The sequence below is a fragment of the Pelophylax lessonae genome, assembly GCF_965119305.1.
Source record: "Pelophylax lessonae genome assembly, chromosome: 1".
Taxonomy (NCBI): Eukaryota; Metazoa; Chordata; class Amphibia; order Anura; family Ranidae; genus Pelophylax; species Pelophylax lessonae.
In genome coordinates this window covers 617,221,630-617,241,474 of record NC_138768.1, presented here as the reverse complement: position 1 = coordinate 617,241,474, position 19,845 = coordinate 617,221,630, and the positions used below count along the sequence as shown (strand labels likewise).

Below are 19,845 nucleotides of genomic sequence, written 5' to 3'. Positions count from 1 at the left end.
GACGAAGTAAAAGTTATAAAATACATATTTATGCTAGGCATGTAGAGCAGGATGAGACAATGCAAGGACTATCTGTATGGCATTAATGACTGCCAAAAAACTTTAACAACTGTAATAAATAGATAAAATGACTTCCAGAAAGAAAACTTTTTGTTCAATGCTCTGGTGCCTCAATTGTGAAAGAGGTTGCGTTGGGAAGTTCCCATGTTCTCATAGAACTACTTGATGGCACTGAGATTCTAAAAACTAGAGAATTTTCCCTAATCACTGTATTCACTAAGTTAAGGTTTCAGTATATCATCCTTAGTGTATATGTATGACATTGAACATTGAATGCTCAATATGCAGCACAGTGACTTAATGTTAACACAGAACATAGAGGTAGTGCTGCAAAGGTCACAATTAGCATTTTTATGGAAGAACATATACAGTATGCTGGGAGGTACAGGGTGAACCTAGGGGGAACAGTCACCTCATGCAATGTCATACCTACCTAGGCATAGTACTGTGGGATTAAATCCATATAAATGGAAAAACAAAGGGAATAATGACAGAAAACTGTTAAGAAATGAAGGGTAACTACTGCATTAGTCAGAGAAAAACAAGTAGAACATAAATCATCAAAAAAATAGTTGGGTCGTTAAAATGAACCATTAACTTCAGTAAAAATGAATGTGGTGGTGATGTTAGTGAAAGGGGTTGTTTTTACTATTCCTAATGGCTGAACATTCTTCCTACTCTGATAAAAATTTCAAGAATTTGTAATTGTAGACTGTGGGTTGCTCTGAATAATACTATACATTCAACATAACAAAAATATTTAAGTTTCTAGCTACAAATTGCTTAAATTTACTTATCTAAATGTTTGTTATATGTCTTTTCTTTCTTACTGTCTGTATTTAGTAGTATGTTAGAGCTCTCGTAATATTACTTCCTTTTCCTGTAACTAAATAGATAGATGTTTGTTAGCTTTAGACCCTCATACTATTTACCAATACATTTCTGTCGTTGTGTTGAAGCTTTCACTTTGAAGAACTCTCATTTACCAAATCATATTGGAGAAATATTAAATCTCATAATATATAGATTTTGGTCAACACAATTGGCGACCACGAAGGGACTCAAACCCCCTAGGTAAAAGTGGTAGTGAGCTCATGTTCTCCATGCATGAACATAATGTATGGTCCTAGTCACTGGAAATGGGACAGCAGGTTCACCCTAATCCAGTATTTTGGGCACAGCAGTAGCTTTACACCCTGAGCTCAGGCAGTTACAGTGCTTCTTGAAGTAAATTAGCTGCTGGTAGGGTTCAGTGATGGAAGTACTTTACATATTTTTACATATTATATGTTAGGTTTTCTTTATTTATTATTTACTGTGTATTTTATTCTTTAGATGACTGCTAGTGTCCCTCCCACTACTGGATCTTAATGCGTAACAACACTAAAATATCTACTATGCAATACATCTTTGTGGTTTTTAGCGGTCTATTACATAAATTCATAACTGCCAAACAGGTATTTTCTTTTTAGACTGGCAGAAACACAACATGCTGTATATAGAAGTAGTCATCAACTACTCAGCTTTGTCTCCCTTGGTAATTTAAGCTCTAGGAATTGACTCTAAATTTAAAACAGCACTTTAGCAAACCATAAAGCTAACTGCAGAGAAGAAGAAAATATATCATACACTGCAATCAGATATCACCCACGGTTAAATGTACTTTCACAAAAGGTCCAATTTAAGCTCAGCTATGACACTGCTGTCACATAATTATACTGACTTTTTTCAAGTAAATTTCTTCTCTACACCAGAAAAATATATGTAAGAAAACTTTACACATTACAAGGCATACTAATGGGATAACCATTTCTATATATATATATATATATATATATATATATATATATATATATATATATATACAGTGATAAACTACAAGCTGTGGCTGCTGCACAACCATTGGGAAGCAATGCAATTCGTTTTTTACTCCGCTTTTTGTGATTTCGATGTAGATGGGTGTTTACACTAAACACTGAATAGCGATTTTATGATTTCTAAAGCATGCAATTTGTGAGGTATTAGTACTTCCAGTTTTGGATCTGGGCTCTCCTGTCAGCCCTTGTAAAGAAAATTGAAGGCTGAAGTTTTATGAAGATTTATTTTTTGTTAAATGACATCTGGGCATAGGGAGGCCCTTTTCTGTGTCCACTTGTAATAAACAGCCACTCTCTTTCTGCCATTTTGATAAAAAACCTCTGTTTAGTCTGCTTCCACTTTCTCTATTTTCATAGCTAAAGAATACATTTCAGCCAGTATAGTCCAAGCTCATTAAAATGAGTACTGTATCACATATTGTAAACTCTATTTTGAGTGTAAGTACAATGGTCATTTCTTCATACCTGTCTGAGCGTCCACCCTCCAAGCTGTACCTCAAATAGGTCATACCGTCCAAATACTGGCTGCTTGGCAGAGAGTCATCTCCTAGTTCTTTCAAGTCTTCTGGCCGCAGGTACTCACCACCATCCCCGGTCATTGTATCGTCTTGTAAAAAATCAAATAGAAAACTGAAATACTCAACAAAAAATATATACTTATAATACATTACACCCATCACCACATATCACATAGCTCTGAAAATGATTAGTGCAGCATATTAGAATATTGTATCATTGCAGGAACATATGCTTTATTTGATTGTGTACACAAAAAACAGCAATATATTAAAATATCTATAGAGGGCTTGTCCATGGATTCCAAACTTTTCTTGCTAAATTGATTTAAACCCCCCCCCTTTTTTTTTTTTTTTTTTGCTTAGTTTTTGTTTAGGCTTGGAAGGAATAAACAATGCTGTCAAGCTTTTTTCTTTTTTTTTATAGCTGTCCATGGAGCCATTGGGAAAATGTCACCTAATTTCCTATTCCTATGACAGCAGAGAAAACAGATATGGGATTGGATAGCAGATAATAACATTAATAATAACTTGACTGATTCTAACTCTTAACAGTTTTACTGGAAAAAAACATTTTGTTGCAGTCCCCACTGAAGATATTTCCCTATCACTTCCTGTCCCAACAGGAAGTTAGACAAAATCTATCAAATGGGGTCACAGAATACAAATAAATATCAGAAAAAAGTTAAATCCTTTCCTCACAAAAATTGGGCTGTAGATGAGCTTTAAAATGTACCCAAGTAAGGTGGCTATATGTTTTCTATCACATACACAACTTTTGCATATACTATTCACCATTTTTGGGTTACAGAGAAACATATATTGAGAGAACATAAAGGCTACAATTGCTGAAAATGATACCTGACTGGCTGCCATGCTTATCAGAATAGTTTTCATACTTTACAAGAGCCAGACATGGAATAGGTTTGCAGATAAGGAGTTAAGACCTCAGACATTTTTAATCTGCATGCTTGTTCCAGGTCACTAAGAAAATAGTTACAGACAAACTGGCAATCCATATATTTTTCTCAGAAAAGGTATTCGTTAGCCATAGAGATCCTACGCAAGCTGTCCTTTTGGCATGGTCTTGTAGATATCCTTTTTTGGTGCAAATGGAGGTGGAGGGGCTTTGGGACTGTGCTCATTATCCTACCCTTATCCTTATGTCCAAGGTGTGGGACTATAATTAATTTCAGGGTTTTAATGACTGGTACTCTAGGGGTGTCCAGTTTCCATCTCAATTATATGATAATGACCACTTCAAATCCTTTCACGATATACAACCGGAATTGGGTATTCCCTCTCATACGTTTTTCCAATACCTTCAACTCCATCACGCTCTTTCAGCCCAATTTTAGCAGACTACTTTTAGACTGATTGCTGTACCACTTATGGATCAGTTCGCTATTACTACAGATAAGAGAGGCCTCATTTCCTGAAATGTAAAAAAACTTGGATAGTTCCCATGGTAATCAACAGCTCCCTGGTAGGAAAGAATGGGATAAATATATTGTTGGTTTAGATGGAGAGGTACGGCAAGCTGTGTTGGAACAGGTACTACTTGTTTCCCTTTCACCAACACAACGATTATCCCAACTTTTTGTCATACATAGTGCTTATAGAATGCCATATAAATGATATCAATGGCACCGTAGAGAAAGTCCGGATTGCCACAAATGCAGAGGATACCCTGCAGGTCTAATGCACATGATCTGGAAATTGCTCTAAATTGGTGCACAATTGGCATTGTGTTACTACCACTATTAGTATGACACTCCAGACTGTTTTACAACATGACCCATTGACTTGTATACTGGGATTTTTGGATTAGGATTTATATACACCTCAGGCCAGGGCCTCCATATCTTTTATTTCTGGCCCACTAGTGTTGGGTTGGATACTGGATATAGCAGTTGTGATGATCCTTTGTCTTTTTTGTTTTCAAGCGCACATCTGCGCATAGATGGAACTGAGTAGCAATGAGCATGTTCTGTGATGATTGAGACAAACCTACTGATTTATATGTATGTCCGTTGTTCTGTTATTTTTGATTGTATTGTGGTTGCTACTTTAGATACCTGTATTGTGGGAAAACATGAGTACTGCTGATTTACTGTGATTTTTTAATTTTGTTATTTTTTGGAAATCTGTGAAATTCTGAATAAAAAATATTTGGAAAATATCAAAACCTGATCACAATGTGTATGCATTTCCCTGCATTGATGTGCTTTGCAAGATACTGCCTTGTGCAACCCTTTAAAATTATTGAGCCAAAACGCAACTCAAAGCATAAAAAAATAAAGGATAAACTGTATTGTGTTTTGTGGTGCATTGCTATGCATTCATTGTGCTCTGGTGGTGTGTTGGGGTTCCTCTCAAAATGAATAGCACCGCAACACCTACACATTCATGCTTCATCGCCACAGAGTGCTATTGTGAACACACAAAAATCTAAAAATCAAACTGAAAACAGGAGAAAGTTTTAGTAGCAAACAGCAGGAAGAAAATGCACGCTGTATTGATTTCTCAGTAAAAGCACTAGTCTATTGGGATTTATTTAATAATGATACAAAAACGAATGGTTTACATTACCTTGCAATTAAAAACAGACCATTTTGGTGTTCTTTGACAGATTACTAATTATACAAACTCATATATAGTTAAATTAGTATTTTGTTAACCATGTACTGTAGTAATGGGTTGCTTTCGTGCATTCCAACCAGACAAATCACAATTAGCCACAATTAGCCACTCTATGCAAACTATTTGGGTTCCATGTGTGTGGAAAGGTGGGGGCTGGAATAACCTTCAATTATCAGTATGTTTAGGTCATATCTTAACTGTCTCCTTTTGTACCTGACTGACAAATCCAACTTATTCCAAATGAAAAAAACAGAAGGGTTTTCATATTGCTTTGCAGCAGCCATGAAGTGTGTTCCAGGAGGGAAAAAGGGTCGAAATAAGGACTGGAGGTTAGTATGTACTGGGCCTGACTGATAAGACTCAAACACAGCATGGTATTTTTGGTTTAATAGACTTCAATAGAGAAGCTGCAGAAAAGCATTTCGTTTTTTTTTATACCCCGTTTTACTGCAATTTTGCCGCAATTTGCATTTTTTAATCTGCCCAACAAATTTGCCAAAAAAAAGCATAAAAAATGCAACACACAAATCGCTGAAAATCGCGGTAAAATTGCGAAACAAATCATGGTAAAAAACTTGCAAAAAGCACTGCAGAAATTATCAAAAGCAAACTGCATAGGAGACTTTCTGCCCCTAATTGATTTTCCTTACCCATCTATATTTTATTATATGTAATGTTGACAGATTTGAGAAGATCCTGACAATTTTAGGTAGGGGAAAAATGTGAGGGGCAAACTGATTTACCTCAGTTTGAACAAGCAGGAAGAAGTGTGCACTGATTACTTTCTCCGACTTCTAGACCCATGTTGAAATTTACATATGCAAATGTGGAATGAACTATATTGAAGCTTTAAGGAACTCTGTAAGGTATTGTTTGGAGGTATTCAATTCTCTTTTGCAGTCATGTATAAAAATACAAATCCATAAAAAAAAAAAGGGGGAATATCCCCCACCCCCCAAACCCCCCCCCTCTAAATAATGTGCCTTTCAATACTAAGTTGGAGGGCTGGCTGCAACCCTGTCCTGCCAACCAACATACTTTTAACCAGCAGGATAGTTCCACAAAAAAGGGGCATTGGTTTCCTAGCACTAGTGACCTTTATCTACAGGTAATGTATTTTTCAGCATCCCTATTACCTAGAAAATAGTGGGGATATAAAATACGGGTCTATAGGCCACTTTAAATTATACAGTGCCTTAAAAAAGTATTCACACCCCTTGAAGTTTTCCACATTTTGTCATGTTACAATCAAAAATGTAAATTTATGTTATTGGGATTTCTTGTGATAGACCAACACAATGTGGCACATAATTGTGAAGTGGAATGAAAATGGCTTCTGGCAAACCACAAACGGAATTCTTATGGCTTTCTTTCAACAATGGCTTTCTTCTTGCCACTCTTCCAAAGAGGCCATATTTGTGGAGGTCACAACGAATAGTTGTCCTGTGGACAGATTCTCCCACCTGAGCTGTGGATCTCTGTATCTCCTCCAGAGTTACCATTGGCTTCTTGGCTGCTTCTCTGATTAATGTTCTCCTTGCCCCGCCTGTCAGTTTAGGTGGACAGCCATGTCTTGGTAGGATTGTGCCATATTCTTTCCATTTTTGGATGATGGATTGAACAGTGCTCCAAGAGATGGTCAAAGCTTGGAATATTTTATTTATAACCTAACCCCGCTTTAAACTTCTCCACAACTTTATCCCTGACCTGTCTGGTGTATTCCTTGGCCTTCATTATGCTGTTTGTTCACTAAGCTTCTCTAACAAACCTCTATGGGCTTCACAGAAAAGCTGTATTTATACTGAGATTAAATTACACACAGGTGGATTCTAGTTACTAATTAGGTGACTTTTGAAGGCAATTGCTTGCAATAGAATTTAGTTGATTTTTAGGTATCAGAGTAAAGGGGGCTGAATACAAATGCACACCACACTTTTCAGATATTTATTTGTAAAAAAAATTGAAAACCATTTATCATTTTCCTTCCTCTTTACAATTATGTGCCACTTTGTGTTGGTCTATCACATAAAATCCCAATAAAATACATTTGTTTTTTGGCTATAACGTGACAAAATGTGGAACATTTCAAGGGGTATGAATACTTTTTGAAAGCACTGTATTTATAAATGATATAGGGTCTGGGAATAAAAATACCCTTTAAGTGTATGCAGATGACACCAAGCTATGCAATGGAATAACGTCCTTACAGGATGTCTCCAACTTACAAGTCCAACCTCAATTCACTGTTTAATTGGGCAACCATGTGGTAGAAGAGGTTTAATACTAATAAATGTAAAGTTATGCACTTGGGGCTAAGAATAAAGAGTGGGAGTATTACTAGGGGACTCAATGATGGAGAAGAATCTGGGTGTTCAAGCCTAATAATGGCATGCAATGCCAAGCAGCGGTTTCCAAAAGCAAGCAAAATCCTTTCTTGTGCTAAGAGGTATAGACTCCAGAGAGAGAGAGAGAGAGATAATTTTACCCCTGTACAAATTATTAGTAAGACTTCATCTGGAAAATGCAGTTCAGTTTTGGGAACCAATTCACAAAAAGGATATTGGAGAACTGGAGAAAGTGAAGAGAAGAGCAACCAAACTGATAAAAGGCATGAAGGAGCTCAGCTATAAGGAAAGATTAGAGAAACTGAATTTATTCTCTCTTGAGAAAAGGAGATTAGGGATTATGATCAACATGTACAGGTATACATACATAAGTAGTCCATATAGTGAACTTGGTGTTCACTTTAAAAGAGATGTATGTTTTTTTTCTTTTATATATATTCATACTTACCTAGGTGGATGCAGCATTACTAATGCTGCATCTGTCCCCCTGTACCTCTAAAACTGAGCTTTGGCTGTACTTCTCCTTTAAGGCCATTACAGAAGACAAGGGGGCACTCTTTATGTCTGGAGGAAAAGAGATTTAATCTCAAAATACAGAAAGGTTTCTTCACAGTAAGAGCTGTGAAAATGTGTAATAGACTCCCTCGAGAGCTGGTTCTGTCCAGCTCAGTAGAATGCTTTAAAAAAGCTTGGATTCTTTCCTAAATGTACATAATATAACTGGATACTAACATCTATAGGTAAGGTTGATCTAGGGATTATACAATTGCCTCTTGGGGGATCAGGAAGAATTTTTTTCCCCTGCTGGATCAACTGTGGTTATAGGATTGTGTACAGTATATGGGATTGTATATTGTTTCCCTTTTATTGGTTGAACTAGATGGACTTGCGACTTTTCAACCAGACTAACTATATACGGTAACTAATATGAAGTGTGGAGCAATGTACAAAGGTATTGCATTTTAAAATGTTATGTTTTTTCTACAGCATGCTTTTAACAAGTAGTCCTTTTTAGGCACCACAACACACATTGCCATTGTTAGTGGTTACTTGGTTTTACTCTCCCGTGCATGGTATATTGAGCATTATTATTAGAAAATATAATAGTCAACACATTCTGTCAAAATCACTGCAAATCCTCAAAATCACAGCATTCCTCAAAATTGTGCATACATCAATACCTTGCTCACTAAGAAGCTCTTCATCAGAAAGGAGCTCACCAGCAAACAATTTAAAAGCTGCACAGAGCACATTTCAATTTGTAAAAGAAGTTAAGAAGATGTATAGAGATAATAAAAGACCCTGTTGGGTATCTCACAACAAACACTACTGAGTTTCTTGAGAATTTGCTGAGGAAATGTGAATGCTGAAATAATGTACAAGAAGAAAATAAACTAGTTTGTGGAAATGTGCCACATGTGTACCTTTCCAAGTTCTTTGCACTTACAACTCTACCCTATACAGTGAAATAACAACATTACATAATGGCATAGCTGCCATTGTTTTAGGATAAGCATGTTAGTTACTTGTAATATTGTCCTGAAAAACTGCTGACTGTTACAATCTCGTCATTTAATGGGAAATAATAGCAATTACCAGAACATTTAATACCCCTGCATGCTATGAAAGGGCAACTCCAGTGAATAATTTACTATTAGTAATAATATATTAATCCCAAAACTAACTTCTGAAGACTATAATGCTTTCCATAAGCTTTATATCAGCTATAGTATGGGTTGTCAATAGTTAGTGCTTATCGTGCACCAAAATACAATATAATTCTGCAGGACATTTGAGTTTCTTACAGGACAAAACTGGCAAAGAACATTTTTTTTTTAAATGTAAGTAATACAGTATGAAGCCGTCAAGGGACTGCAATTTTTTTTTCTCTCTGACTTTTCCACTCCAAATAATATTCCTGTCCTTACTGCTGCTTCTGCCATTTATTGACGCAACTACATTTTGCATCATCCACTTACTGATCAGTCTTCCTGGAACAATATTAGCAGTCATCATACCACCTACTTGATCATGAAGCTGAATCAAATGTTAGGCAACAGCAGCTAATAATAATCCTCTTTATAGCAAGCTACTACTTAACTCATTCGTGTATGCTTTACTAAGAAAAAAAAAAAAAAACTGCCAGTATTTTAATCTTAATACTTTTTATTATTTCCTTTTAAAACAAACAAATTGATACTTACATATAATTTTCATTACTGTTGGACGTTTATCCTTAGCCCAGATATTCTTGAAGGAAAGGCATGTGCTACATGCAAATCACCCATCTTCTAACATACTCTACACCTCTCCCATACTTCTCCCATGATGTATTTGTTATTTGACAAAGTGGGTGAGTTCTGACAGGTGGAAGAGTATATGGTTGAACTGGTCTCTTGTGTCTACCAACACAAACCACTCAGAATTATGGCAATGCTTGGCGGGAATTGACAGCAGCATGTCAAGCAGATTTTACTTCACCTTTCAAAAATACTAGTTTTCTAGTTGTTCCATTCAAGCGTTTGCTTCATTACATTCAGAAACTGACCCAGAATACACATATACAAATAAGAAATTCTGACACTTTGTGACATCATGTGCACTGTGACTGGTCAGCTAGCATTTTAAAAATTGGGCCAACATTGACAGTCCCTGTATATCTCTAATAACAGGAGTACTTTAACTTAGCTGAAATATTAAGACCCCCAAACAAAAGTTTGGGGATTTTTGAGGCATGCAGAAGCCAATTTTTTAGGTAATGCTAGATTACAAGCAAAGAACATTTAGACTGTGGCAGCAGTAGATAAAGAGTCAACTCTACAACCTCTACAAACTCACCTTCTTCATCAGAAACATCCAGCACCTCAGTCATTGTCTCTGGAACATTCAACTTGGTTTTCTCTGTCACAGTCTGCACAAAACAAAGCCAACATCAATATATGGCAAGAGAATGCAGTTCCCTATGTTATCATGCAGTTCTACAGCATCCTGCAATAAACAGAATCATCTCATATGCATTACACAAAACGGACAAGAGAAAACAATATCATGATCATAAAAGATGATGATATTTACTTTCTGTGTGAGAAGTTACAGAAATTATCCTTTTAATTTATTCAAAGTGATCTATAAAAGTGAATTTTAATTATTCAAAGTGAAAGGTGTATATATATTTTTACAGCCCAGCTCCCCCCCCCCCCCCCCACACACACATTTACTGCCATCCACACGCACACACCCGGTTTTCAGTCTCATTCGAGTGACAGCAAGGGTCCTTTTCTGTCCTTTTTTTTATTATGTTGGATTCGGGTTTTAACAAGTTTAAAAAAGCTCATATAACTGAAATTCTACTGCAGCTGAGACAAGCAAAATATGTCCAGGCACTTTGCTTTGTCCCACTTTTACATGACCAACTCACATATAACAGGTCCACATTACTTGCCTGCTTGATAGAAAGCTTATTAAAGACTCTTTAGACAACAGTTATCAAAAGCAATCTTGCAGTGTTTTTTTAATTATGGTTTAATAAACCAAAAAAGAATGTAGCATCAACCCATTTATTGTGTGTAGTAGTAAATGGGATTTACAAAATTCTCACTAACCCCTGTAACTGCAGGCATTGTGGAGCAAAATCATCTTCAACATTTATAGCAGAAGTGCTCAAAGTGAACCAGGGGGCATGTTATGGGCATGGAAGTATTTACATGTTCTTAACAAGCAGAAAACTAGGATTTTGCTACTCAAAATTGTATTTCTTTGAGTCCATTGAGTGACACAGTTTGATAATAATTAAGCCACCTAGTGTTATACTGCCACCTACACACCTGCACAATAGGCACACTGCCCAATTGGCATGGATTTAACAGAAAAAGGAAGCAATGCATGAGCCTACACAACAACTCGTCTAGTCCACTTTAGATATAGTGGATATGGAAGCTGGAGAAACTCTTTTAGGATGTAATGGGATGTCAAAAATGGAATCAGTGTCAGAAAAATAAATTCTAATGGACCTCAACACATTGAAATAATGGAAATAAATCTCCTTGGGATTAACCAGGGCCAGTGTCATGGTGCAGGCTTAGGCTCGGAGATCAGCAGGTACCGAAGTAGAGAGGCTCCCACCGGCCAGCTGGATAAGTGTAGCAGCAGGTCACTCTGGCAGATGACACTGGCTGCATGTTAGTACCAGGTCACGGTTCTCAGAATCACCCCACCAGGAGGTAAGCAAGCCGGGGTCAACTAGTACATATAGCAGGTAGGGATCAAGCAGAAGAGAGCACAATAATATGGCATACAGGAAGTGCAGAGACATGGCTTTAATCAGGAAGTTCATGGGAGGAGCAAAGAGTTCAAGGTTCAACAAAAACAAGAGACAAGCAAATAAACTCCAAACAGCATCTCAGGTGGCTCAGCAAGAAGAGGCATTGCCAGACACAGCAGATGTTGAAGATTCAGACCTGGATCACAGCCAAATATAGGGAAGGTATCACAATATCCTTATAAGGGTGTAAGGCAGAGACCACTTTGAGCAAAAAGGTCTTTGATCTCAAATCAACCTTGTTTTATATAAGATCATTTGAAGCTCCCTACAGAAGTACAGTGATAACCAATCTGGCTGAAGTGATGGCCAAAATAAAAGCATTGTAACATCAAGGGGATGTCACACATACGTATGTTTAAAAGGAGGTATTTGTAACATTGATAATAACAGTACTAAAATCTAGTAGAGTGAAGACTTATCTGGGGGAGCAATGCATGTAAACCCTTTTATAACAGTGCAAATCAGTGAATGATTAGTAAGAGGACACTGGAAAGGAACAGACAGGGAAGACACCTTACCTTTGAAGTTGCCATGGGCCATATGTTATTCTATCCCTAACTTGAGGACTGAAAAAAACACAGCCCGCCAAAAAGGCACATGGGGAAACCCCCAGAGACAATCAAGAGTGCAAAATAAGGCTTCCAGATTCCAATATAAATCTTGCAAGAAGAAGATTTATGAGCTTTTAGCATGGACCAGATTACAAAATCTGAAATGCCCTCTCCCAAAATAGAAAATAAAGAGGAGGACTCCTCCACATGGCCAGCTTGCAAATTACATAAAGTAAAAGCCAACCCCAGCCGAAAAAGAGAAATGCTAACTTTACAAAATGGGCAATCAATAACAGGATGATCAGTAATAATAGTAGTAGATACACAGGCTCCGGGAAAAAAAAAATCCTCAAGCCCACAGCATATCATACAGCCTGCAAGCCACTCACAAGAAGTCAGTCTTCAGAGACAGGAAGTTGAGAGCTTACCTGAATAGTGGAGCTCTCTGTAATTGGACCACAGAAAGATTTTCACTGCCGACCACGGGATTATCAGAGATAACCAGTATACTAAATGAACACATTTAAAAACATTTTTGGCTAACTGGAGAGACTTCCAGGATTTCATTTCTTATGAATCTATAAGAAGCTATTGATTGAAAATCTTTTAATTCAACTAAAAATTACAGCAGATAGGGGGAAGACATCAATTTCTCTGAGGACACTAACCGTAACTAGGCAGGTGTGAGGGGTTACAGCCTGTAGGGTTTTTATGTGCTTAGTGTTCATTTTTTCTGTAGGCTGCAGTATAACCCTAGGTTGCTTAAATATCATCAGATAGAGAAATGAGCTTTAAAATAAGCTCTCACTGCCCTCTTGTTCTACAGATAGTGTGGAGCAATTCACCCTCAAAGTTCACAGCTAAAGCACTAAAATACTTAAAGTCCTTCTCTTAGCAACTTAGCTTGCCAAGCTCCCCACCCCAGAGCACATTTTCTGTGTTTACAGTAAAGATTTGAAGGCTGGAAAGCAGCTGCTCCTCTACTAGGTGTGATGAGTCCAGAGAATGAATTGAAGTACTTTAGTGCCTCTTCTGTGAAATTTAAGGATGTATTGTTCCACAGTGCCTGTAGGTACAAAGGTCAGTAAATACTTGTTTAAAGCTATTTTTTGCTTGCTAAGAATGTTTTAATATGTGAATGCCCATATCATTGCTACTAGTTTATTTTAAAGGAACTAACTTGTAATGAGGAGGATTGATAAACATGGGAAGGGGTAATTTTCCAAACTAAATTTTTAATACCTGGAGAAAAAGCAATATTCTCCATTGTAGCACTGCATCTTGTAAACAAATATACATCAACGCTAAGCTTTAAAATTGAAAGGATAGGTTCACTTTCTGGAGCAAGTTATACGTTACACCCAACTGCGGACCGGGAAATGTCTTACTGCCTGTGATTAGCGGTGTGCAGGGTCGGCTTCCTGGCAGGATTGAACATTTGGGTTGGAACTACAATCCCGCTCATCAGTGCCAGTACCGTGCTCATCAGTACCAGTACAGGGATCATCAGTGCCATGCCCTATTAGTGCTCATCAGTGCCACTACAGTGCCCTATTTGTTCTCATCAGTGCCCAGTAGAGCACATCAGTGAGTGCTCATCAGTGCCACCCTATTATTGGATCCTCATCAGTGTATGTCAGTGCCATTTTCATTTCTTTTCCACATTATCCAAAAACTTGTGGAAAAAAATGACATGTTCCAAAGACTCATTATGCCTCATAGAAAATATGTTGGGGTGTTTGCTTTCCAAAATGGGGTCAAAAGTGTGATAGGTAGTCAAGCAATTAGATGTGTAATTTATGTTCTTAGAACACCTGACGGTGCTCCCTGCATATGTGACCAGGCTGTGAAAAAAAGAAAAATCTCACACATGTGGTATCACCATACTCAGGAGGAGTAGCAGAATGTGTTTTGGGGTTTAGTTGCAAGTATGCATATGCCATATGAGAGAAATAACCTGTTATTTTGACAATTTTGTGAAAATAAATCTTCATTTTGCAAAGAATTGTGGGAAAAAAATTACAACTTCAAAAAACTCACCACGCCTCTTACTAAATACCTTGGAATGTCTACTTTCTAAAAAGAGTAATTTTGGGGGTATTTGTACTGTCCTGGCTTGTTAGTGTCTCAAGAAATTAGATAGGTTGTCAGTACATCAGGTGTGATCAATTTTCAGTGATTGGCACTTTACCTTGTAGACTCTATAACCTTCATAAAGACCAAATAATATACACTGAGTTGGGTAATTTAACTAAAGATATGTATACATTTTGGGCAAAACTATTAAGAAAAATTACTAATTTGCTAAATTGTATAACAGAAATAAAGAAAAAATTATTTTTTTTTTTAAATACAATTTTTGGCCTTTTTTTATTTATAGCGCAAAAAAATAAAAATAAAAAACTCTGTGGTGATTAAACGCCACCAAAATAAAGCTCTGTTTGTGTGGGGGAAAAAAGGACAATTTCATATGGGTACAGTGTTGTCATTCGTTGTTGAGTAATTGTCATTCAAAGTGTGAGAGCACTGAAAGCTGAAAATTGGCCTGGTCAGGAAAGGGGTATAAATGCCCAGTAGGCAAGTGGTAAATCTCAATAGTGTGTACACTGTATATCAGATATCAGAATAACAATTGTGTGGAACTGTGACATGAACTCCTTCAACAATGCAGGCGTTTCTTTAGCTGTTGAGAAGGTATAAATGTGTTTATGTGTTTTCACTGAATATGTGACAGATTTTTATAGACAAAGATAGATTGATATATAGATAGATATATAGATAGATAGGTAGATAGATAGATAGATAGATAGATAGATAGATAGATAGATAGATAGATAGATAGATAGATAGATAGATAGATAGATAGATAGATAGATAGATAGATAGATAGATAGATAGATAGATAGATAGATAGATAGATAGATAGATAGATAGATAGAACAGCCGGCAGGTGGGCAGCACTGAAGTTGGTGCAGAGGAGGAGAGGGTGGGTACTGGGATGCATACATATAATACAGATTAGACAAGAACCCAAGGTGTGGCTTGTATAAATGCACAAATGCCTGGGAAGCAAGCAAGAAACTTAGAAAAGTTAGATTGGCGGTGAATTTTAGTCAGTTATGTAAAGAAACAAACCAAGGTTTTGACAGCCATAAAATTATGCAGTGTTAATGCCAAGGTTTTCTGTGAAAATTCTGTGAAAATGCTGTGAATATTGGCAATCTGCCGACATCTTTGTATTCTGCCATAAGCCATTTCAGCTTTCATGGAATGCTTATCTTTCATTACTCCCATTTTACCAAGGCAACAGTACTCAGCCAAATATATACATATTTTGAAGCTATACATAAATGCTACTGTTTCTGGCTGTTACTCTGGCAGCATGGACAAAAAAAGGTCAGTGTGCTACATCAGCTAAGACTGTTGTTTCACTTTTACTTGGGTTCTGATTGTATGTGATTGGGTTTTGTACACAGGCCAGGAAGAACAGTGCAACAATTCTAGCTTTTGTTAAGAAATGTGACCCATCTGGGGCCATTTGTGGCTGCTTCCAGCTAAAGCAGGTGGCATTCTCCATCAGTTCTAGTTTACTAGAACCGCAAAACTTACTGAAATGTATTCACATTGTATATCTTTAAATTAATATTACTGTTACAGGCTGGGTTAGTGTTAATATATATTTACAAATATGGATTAGTGTGCTGCATTTGTCAAGGTTGCATTACACTTAGGTGCTAACTGTATGTCCGGGTGTGTCAATAGTTATTAGGTCCAGTTGTGTAGCTAAGGTAATGAGGTAAAGCTCTTTTATTGGCATCGCAGCTCAAAAGTAGTACTAAACAGCCAGCAGGATTTCAGCTGTTTTATGTATCTCTCCTAGTCACTGCAGATCTACTTAAGTGATACCACTTTATGGTCATTCAGTTTTGACCTACAGATCTCATTCTGCATGAGTTATCCAGCAACTATAAAGTAACTGAACTATGATTTACTACACAGTTCATAAAGCAGAGACATAAAGAAAGATTATTATATGGCTGGCTAACATACAAAGATCTGCAATTATTGCACAAAGCAATGAATCATGTGACAGAAGTCTGTTTTTTATCTGTTGATAATTTAACATACTGCTGATTATCAGCAGATTAATGGCATCCTTCTTAACAAACTGTGGCTGCCACATCTGCGCTTTTTCTCATTCGGAGGAAATTTAACCCCTTTTAACTAAGAACGATACAGAATTTAAAAAAATGCAAGCTCTTTATGCATTGTATTATATTTCTAACAAAATAACCTAAACACTCTTTAAAACATTAGATTTGCTGTATTTCTCTAAGGTCTCCAAGAAGTAAAGCGCAAAAGTATGAGATTTAAAACGCAAACACTTAAACAGTTATTATCTTTCTTACCCACCCTGATCCCTGGATGAAAATAAAGTGATATGTGGAGGCAGAGCGCCAACAACATTTAAAGCAGGGGCGTAACTACAGGGGTTGCAGGGGTTGCAATCGCTACCGGGCCCCATGCTCCAGGGGGCCCGGTAGAAAACCAGTGGGTGAACTTCCAGGATCGCAAAGGTCACACTTGCAACCAGACCCTGGCATTGCACCACTGTGGGGAGGCCCCAAGATTGCAGGAAGGGGGCCCACTGCAGAACTTGTGAAAGAATCCTGCTGCGGGACCGTAATGAAAGGCCATGCAACGAGTGTAAAGAGCCCCAGGATTAGTGGGAAGAGCCCTGGGCTTGAAGGTAAGGGCCCCGGCCAGGGGTCGGGGGGCCCTTCATGGTTTCTTGCATGAGGGCCCTGAAGGTTCTAGTTACGCCTCTGATTTAAAGATAAAACTGTTTGCATTACCCTCAAATTGTGTTCTGTGTCTGTTTACCTGCTGTGCATAGGAACACATTTGCATGGTGGTGGTGGTGGTGGGGGGGGGGGGGGGGTGTTAAACATTGTCTCTGTCTGTTTAATACAACTAAATGCAATGTATGGTAGAATGGTAGAAATTAGTAAGTGTTGGAAATGCAAAGTGAGTGTATGATAAAAAGAAATACATTAGTAAAGGTCAAAACCATTTTATAACTCCAGAATTATAGGCAGTGGAACAATATGAAAACCTTGACCCTACCCATTCCACCTCTTTCCTATTGCTGCTCTAGTGCTAGTGTGATGTGGATGCATTGATTAACAAGCAGGCTCAGTAGAGCATAGACATGCTGGTAGGTTAATTGGATCCTGTATAAAAAAATTGTCCCTACTGTGCATGTATGTGAGTTAGGGACCTTAGATTGTAAGCTCCTTGAGGGCAGGGACTGATGTGAATGTGCAATGTATATGTAAAGCGCTGCGTAAATTGACAGCGCTATATAAGTACCTGAAATAATAAATAAATAAATAGGGGGTAGGCCTACACTGGACTTTTAAAAGAAAAGTGGGGATTTGCATATACCTTATATAGCCTGTATTTCTAGGTCTCAGTTTAAATAGCTCAGCATTGTAAAAAGTTAACTTTGATACTTTTTTATAACTTTTTCATCAGTAAATGGAACAAATGTATTGGTGTGTCAAGAGATTGAAAGCTAAAGTACTGTGCAAGCAAAAGCATGGAAACACCTCTTTAACCACTTGCCGACCGCCGCAAGTACATATACTGCGGCGGTCAGCCCCGGCCAGGCAAAGCGACGTACCGGTACGTCACTAGCCTGTCACTCGCTTGTGAGCCAATAGCGGGCGAGCGCGCGCCCACTGAAGCGCGCGCCCGCCACGGCTCGTTCCCTAACAAGTCAGTGCGTGTGACCGGCAGACTCGATGTCTGCCGGTCACTCGCGATCGTTCGCCGGGAAGGGAGAAAAGCAGGCGGCTAATGTAAACAAAGCCGCCTGTCATTCTCCCATGTGTAAAAATGGAGATCAGACGGTTCTACTATGTAGGACCGTTGATCTCTGTTTTTACACTAGTAGCCATGTCCAATCACAGTTAGAAACACGCCCCTAGGACACACTTAACCCCTCCCTCTCCAATACAGTTAACTCTCTCACTGCCAGTGTCATTTTTGCAGTAACAGTGCATATGTATAGCACTGATTACTGTAGTAATGTCACTGGTAACCCCAAAAGTGTCAAAAATGTCAGTCAAGGGTCCGATCTGTCCGCCGCAATGTCGCAGTCCCGCAAAAATCGCAGATCGCCGCCATTACTCGTTAAAAAAAAAAAAACAACAAAAATGACAAAAATCTTTCCCTTTGTTAGTAAATGCGATAACTTTTGCGCAAACCAATCAAAATACGCTTTTTGTGATTTTTTTTTTACCAAACATATGTAGCATAAAACAAATTGGCTGAAAATGTTAAAAAATTTTGATTTTTACATTTTTTTGGGGGAATTTCATATAAAAAAAATGTGAAAAACATTGTTATTTTTGCAAAATTAACCCTCTTTTTTTGTTTATAGCGCATGATCAAAAAAAAAAATCGCACAGGTGATCAAATACCACCAAAAGAAAGCTCTGTTTGTGGGAAAAAAAGGACGTCAAATTCGTTTAGGTACAGCATCGCACGACCGCGCAATTGTCCGTTAAAGTCACGCAGTGCCGAATCGCAAAATACCCCCTGGTCAGGAAGGGGGTAAAATCTTCCGGGGCTTAAGTGGTTAAGGAAACCTGTGGGGAAAGAAAGATGGGAGCTGACATTGCTCAGCTGTCTCTTAAAGGCGCAGGCTCTGAATTGGTTATTCTTTTCCTGGCATACTGTAGGTAGTTACTGACTTGGGACAAGCACAGAGGAGGAAAGCTTAGACTTTCCCAACTTTACTGGATGTTTGTTCCAAGTCTGTGACTTTTTAGGCAGTGAAGCAAAGATCCCAGTCTGCCTCAAGGCTTGTACCATTTAAAATCAGGTAGGTAACAGAATCTATAATAGTTCCACTTTTACTGGTTTCATTTATTACACATATGTTAATGGGAATACTGCATACTACAAACATAAAGATTTTACATTAATCAAATAACATAAGCAGCTACCAGCTAAATGCAGTCTGCAGAAACCTACAGCAAGTAATCCTAATTGAAGTCAGACAATAAAAGAAGACCCTGATGTTATGATTACTGCATTTAGCACCTTTCTTCTTACAATATTTTTTTTTTTTTTTGGTGGAGGATGCAGGCAATGATCCAGTCTTCTTTCACTATTTATTAAATCAATAAATGCATTCCGACAAGACATTTTAAGGTACCTAATCAGATGTCTGTGTGTAAGAGCATTCAAATATACAATATACATGTATACTCTAGCAATGAATATGTACTGAAAGAGTTTTTGCTTTGAGTTACAATACACAGAAACATTTCATATTGAATTGGTTCAGTTCTATAAGCTGTAATAATGCTACTATTTTACAAAATAAAATTGAACGTAAAGAGGCACTCACAGTGGTAGTTGTGATGATTTCTTCAGTGACAACCTTCAGTGTGTCCACCACAGAGATGTATCCCAGTCGCCTGGCAATCGCGAGTGCAGTGTTACCATTCTGCAGGGGAG

General features: G+C 37.7%; 1 protein-coding gene across 7 annotated transcripts in view; it reads right to left on the bottom strand.

Annotated features, from left to right (window-relative positions):
• Positions 1-19,845, bottom strand: part of ANK2 (ankyrin 2) — a 302,460-nt gene that overhangs the window by 131,213 nt on the left and 151,402 nt on the right. For 6 of the 7 annotated variants that reach the window (XM_082254226.1, XM_082254221.1, XM_082254222.1 and 3 more), the window contains 3 exons: positions 19,736-19,834; positions 10,279-10,351; positions 2,403-2,544 (listed from right to left, as the gene is read on the bottom strand). In XM_082254226.1, coding sequence (XP_082110352.1) covers positions 2,403-2,544; positions 10,279-10,351; positions 19,736-19,834 — 314 coding nt within the window. Of the gene's footprint in view, positions 1-493; positions 506-2,402; positions 2,545-10,278; positions 10,352-19,735; positions 19,835-19,845 lie in introns of all 7 variants that reach the window. The other variant, XM_082254220.1, reaches the window with a different exon arrangement.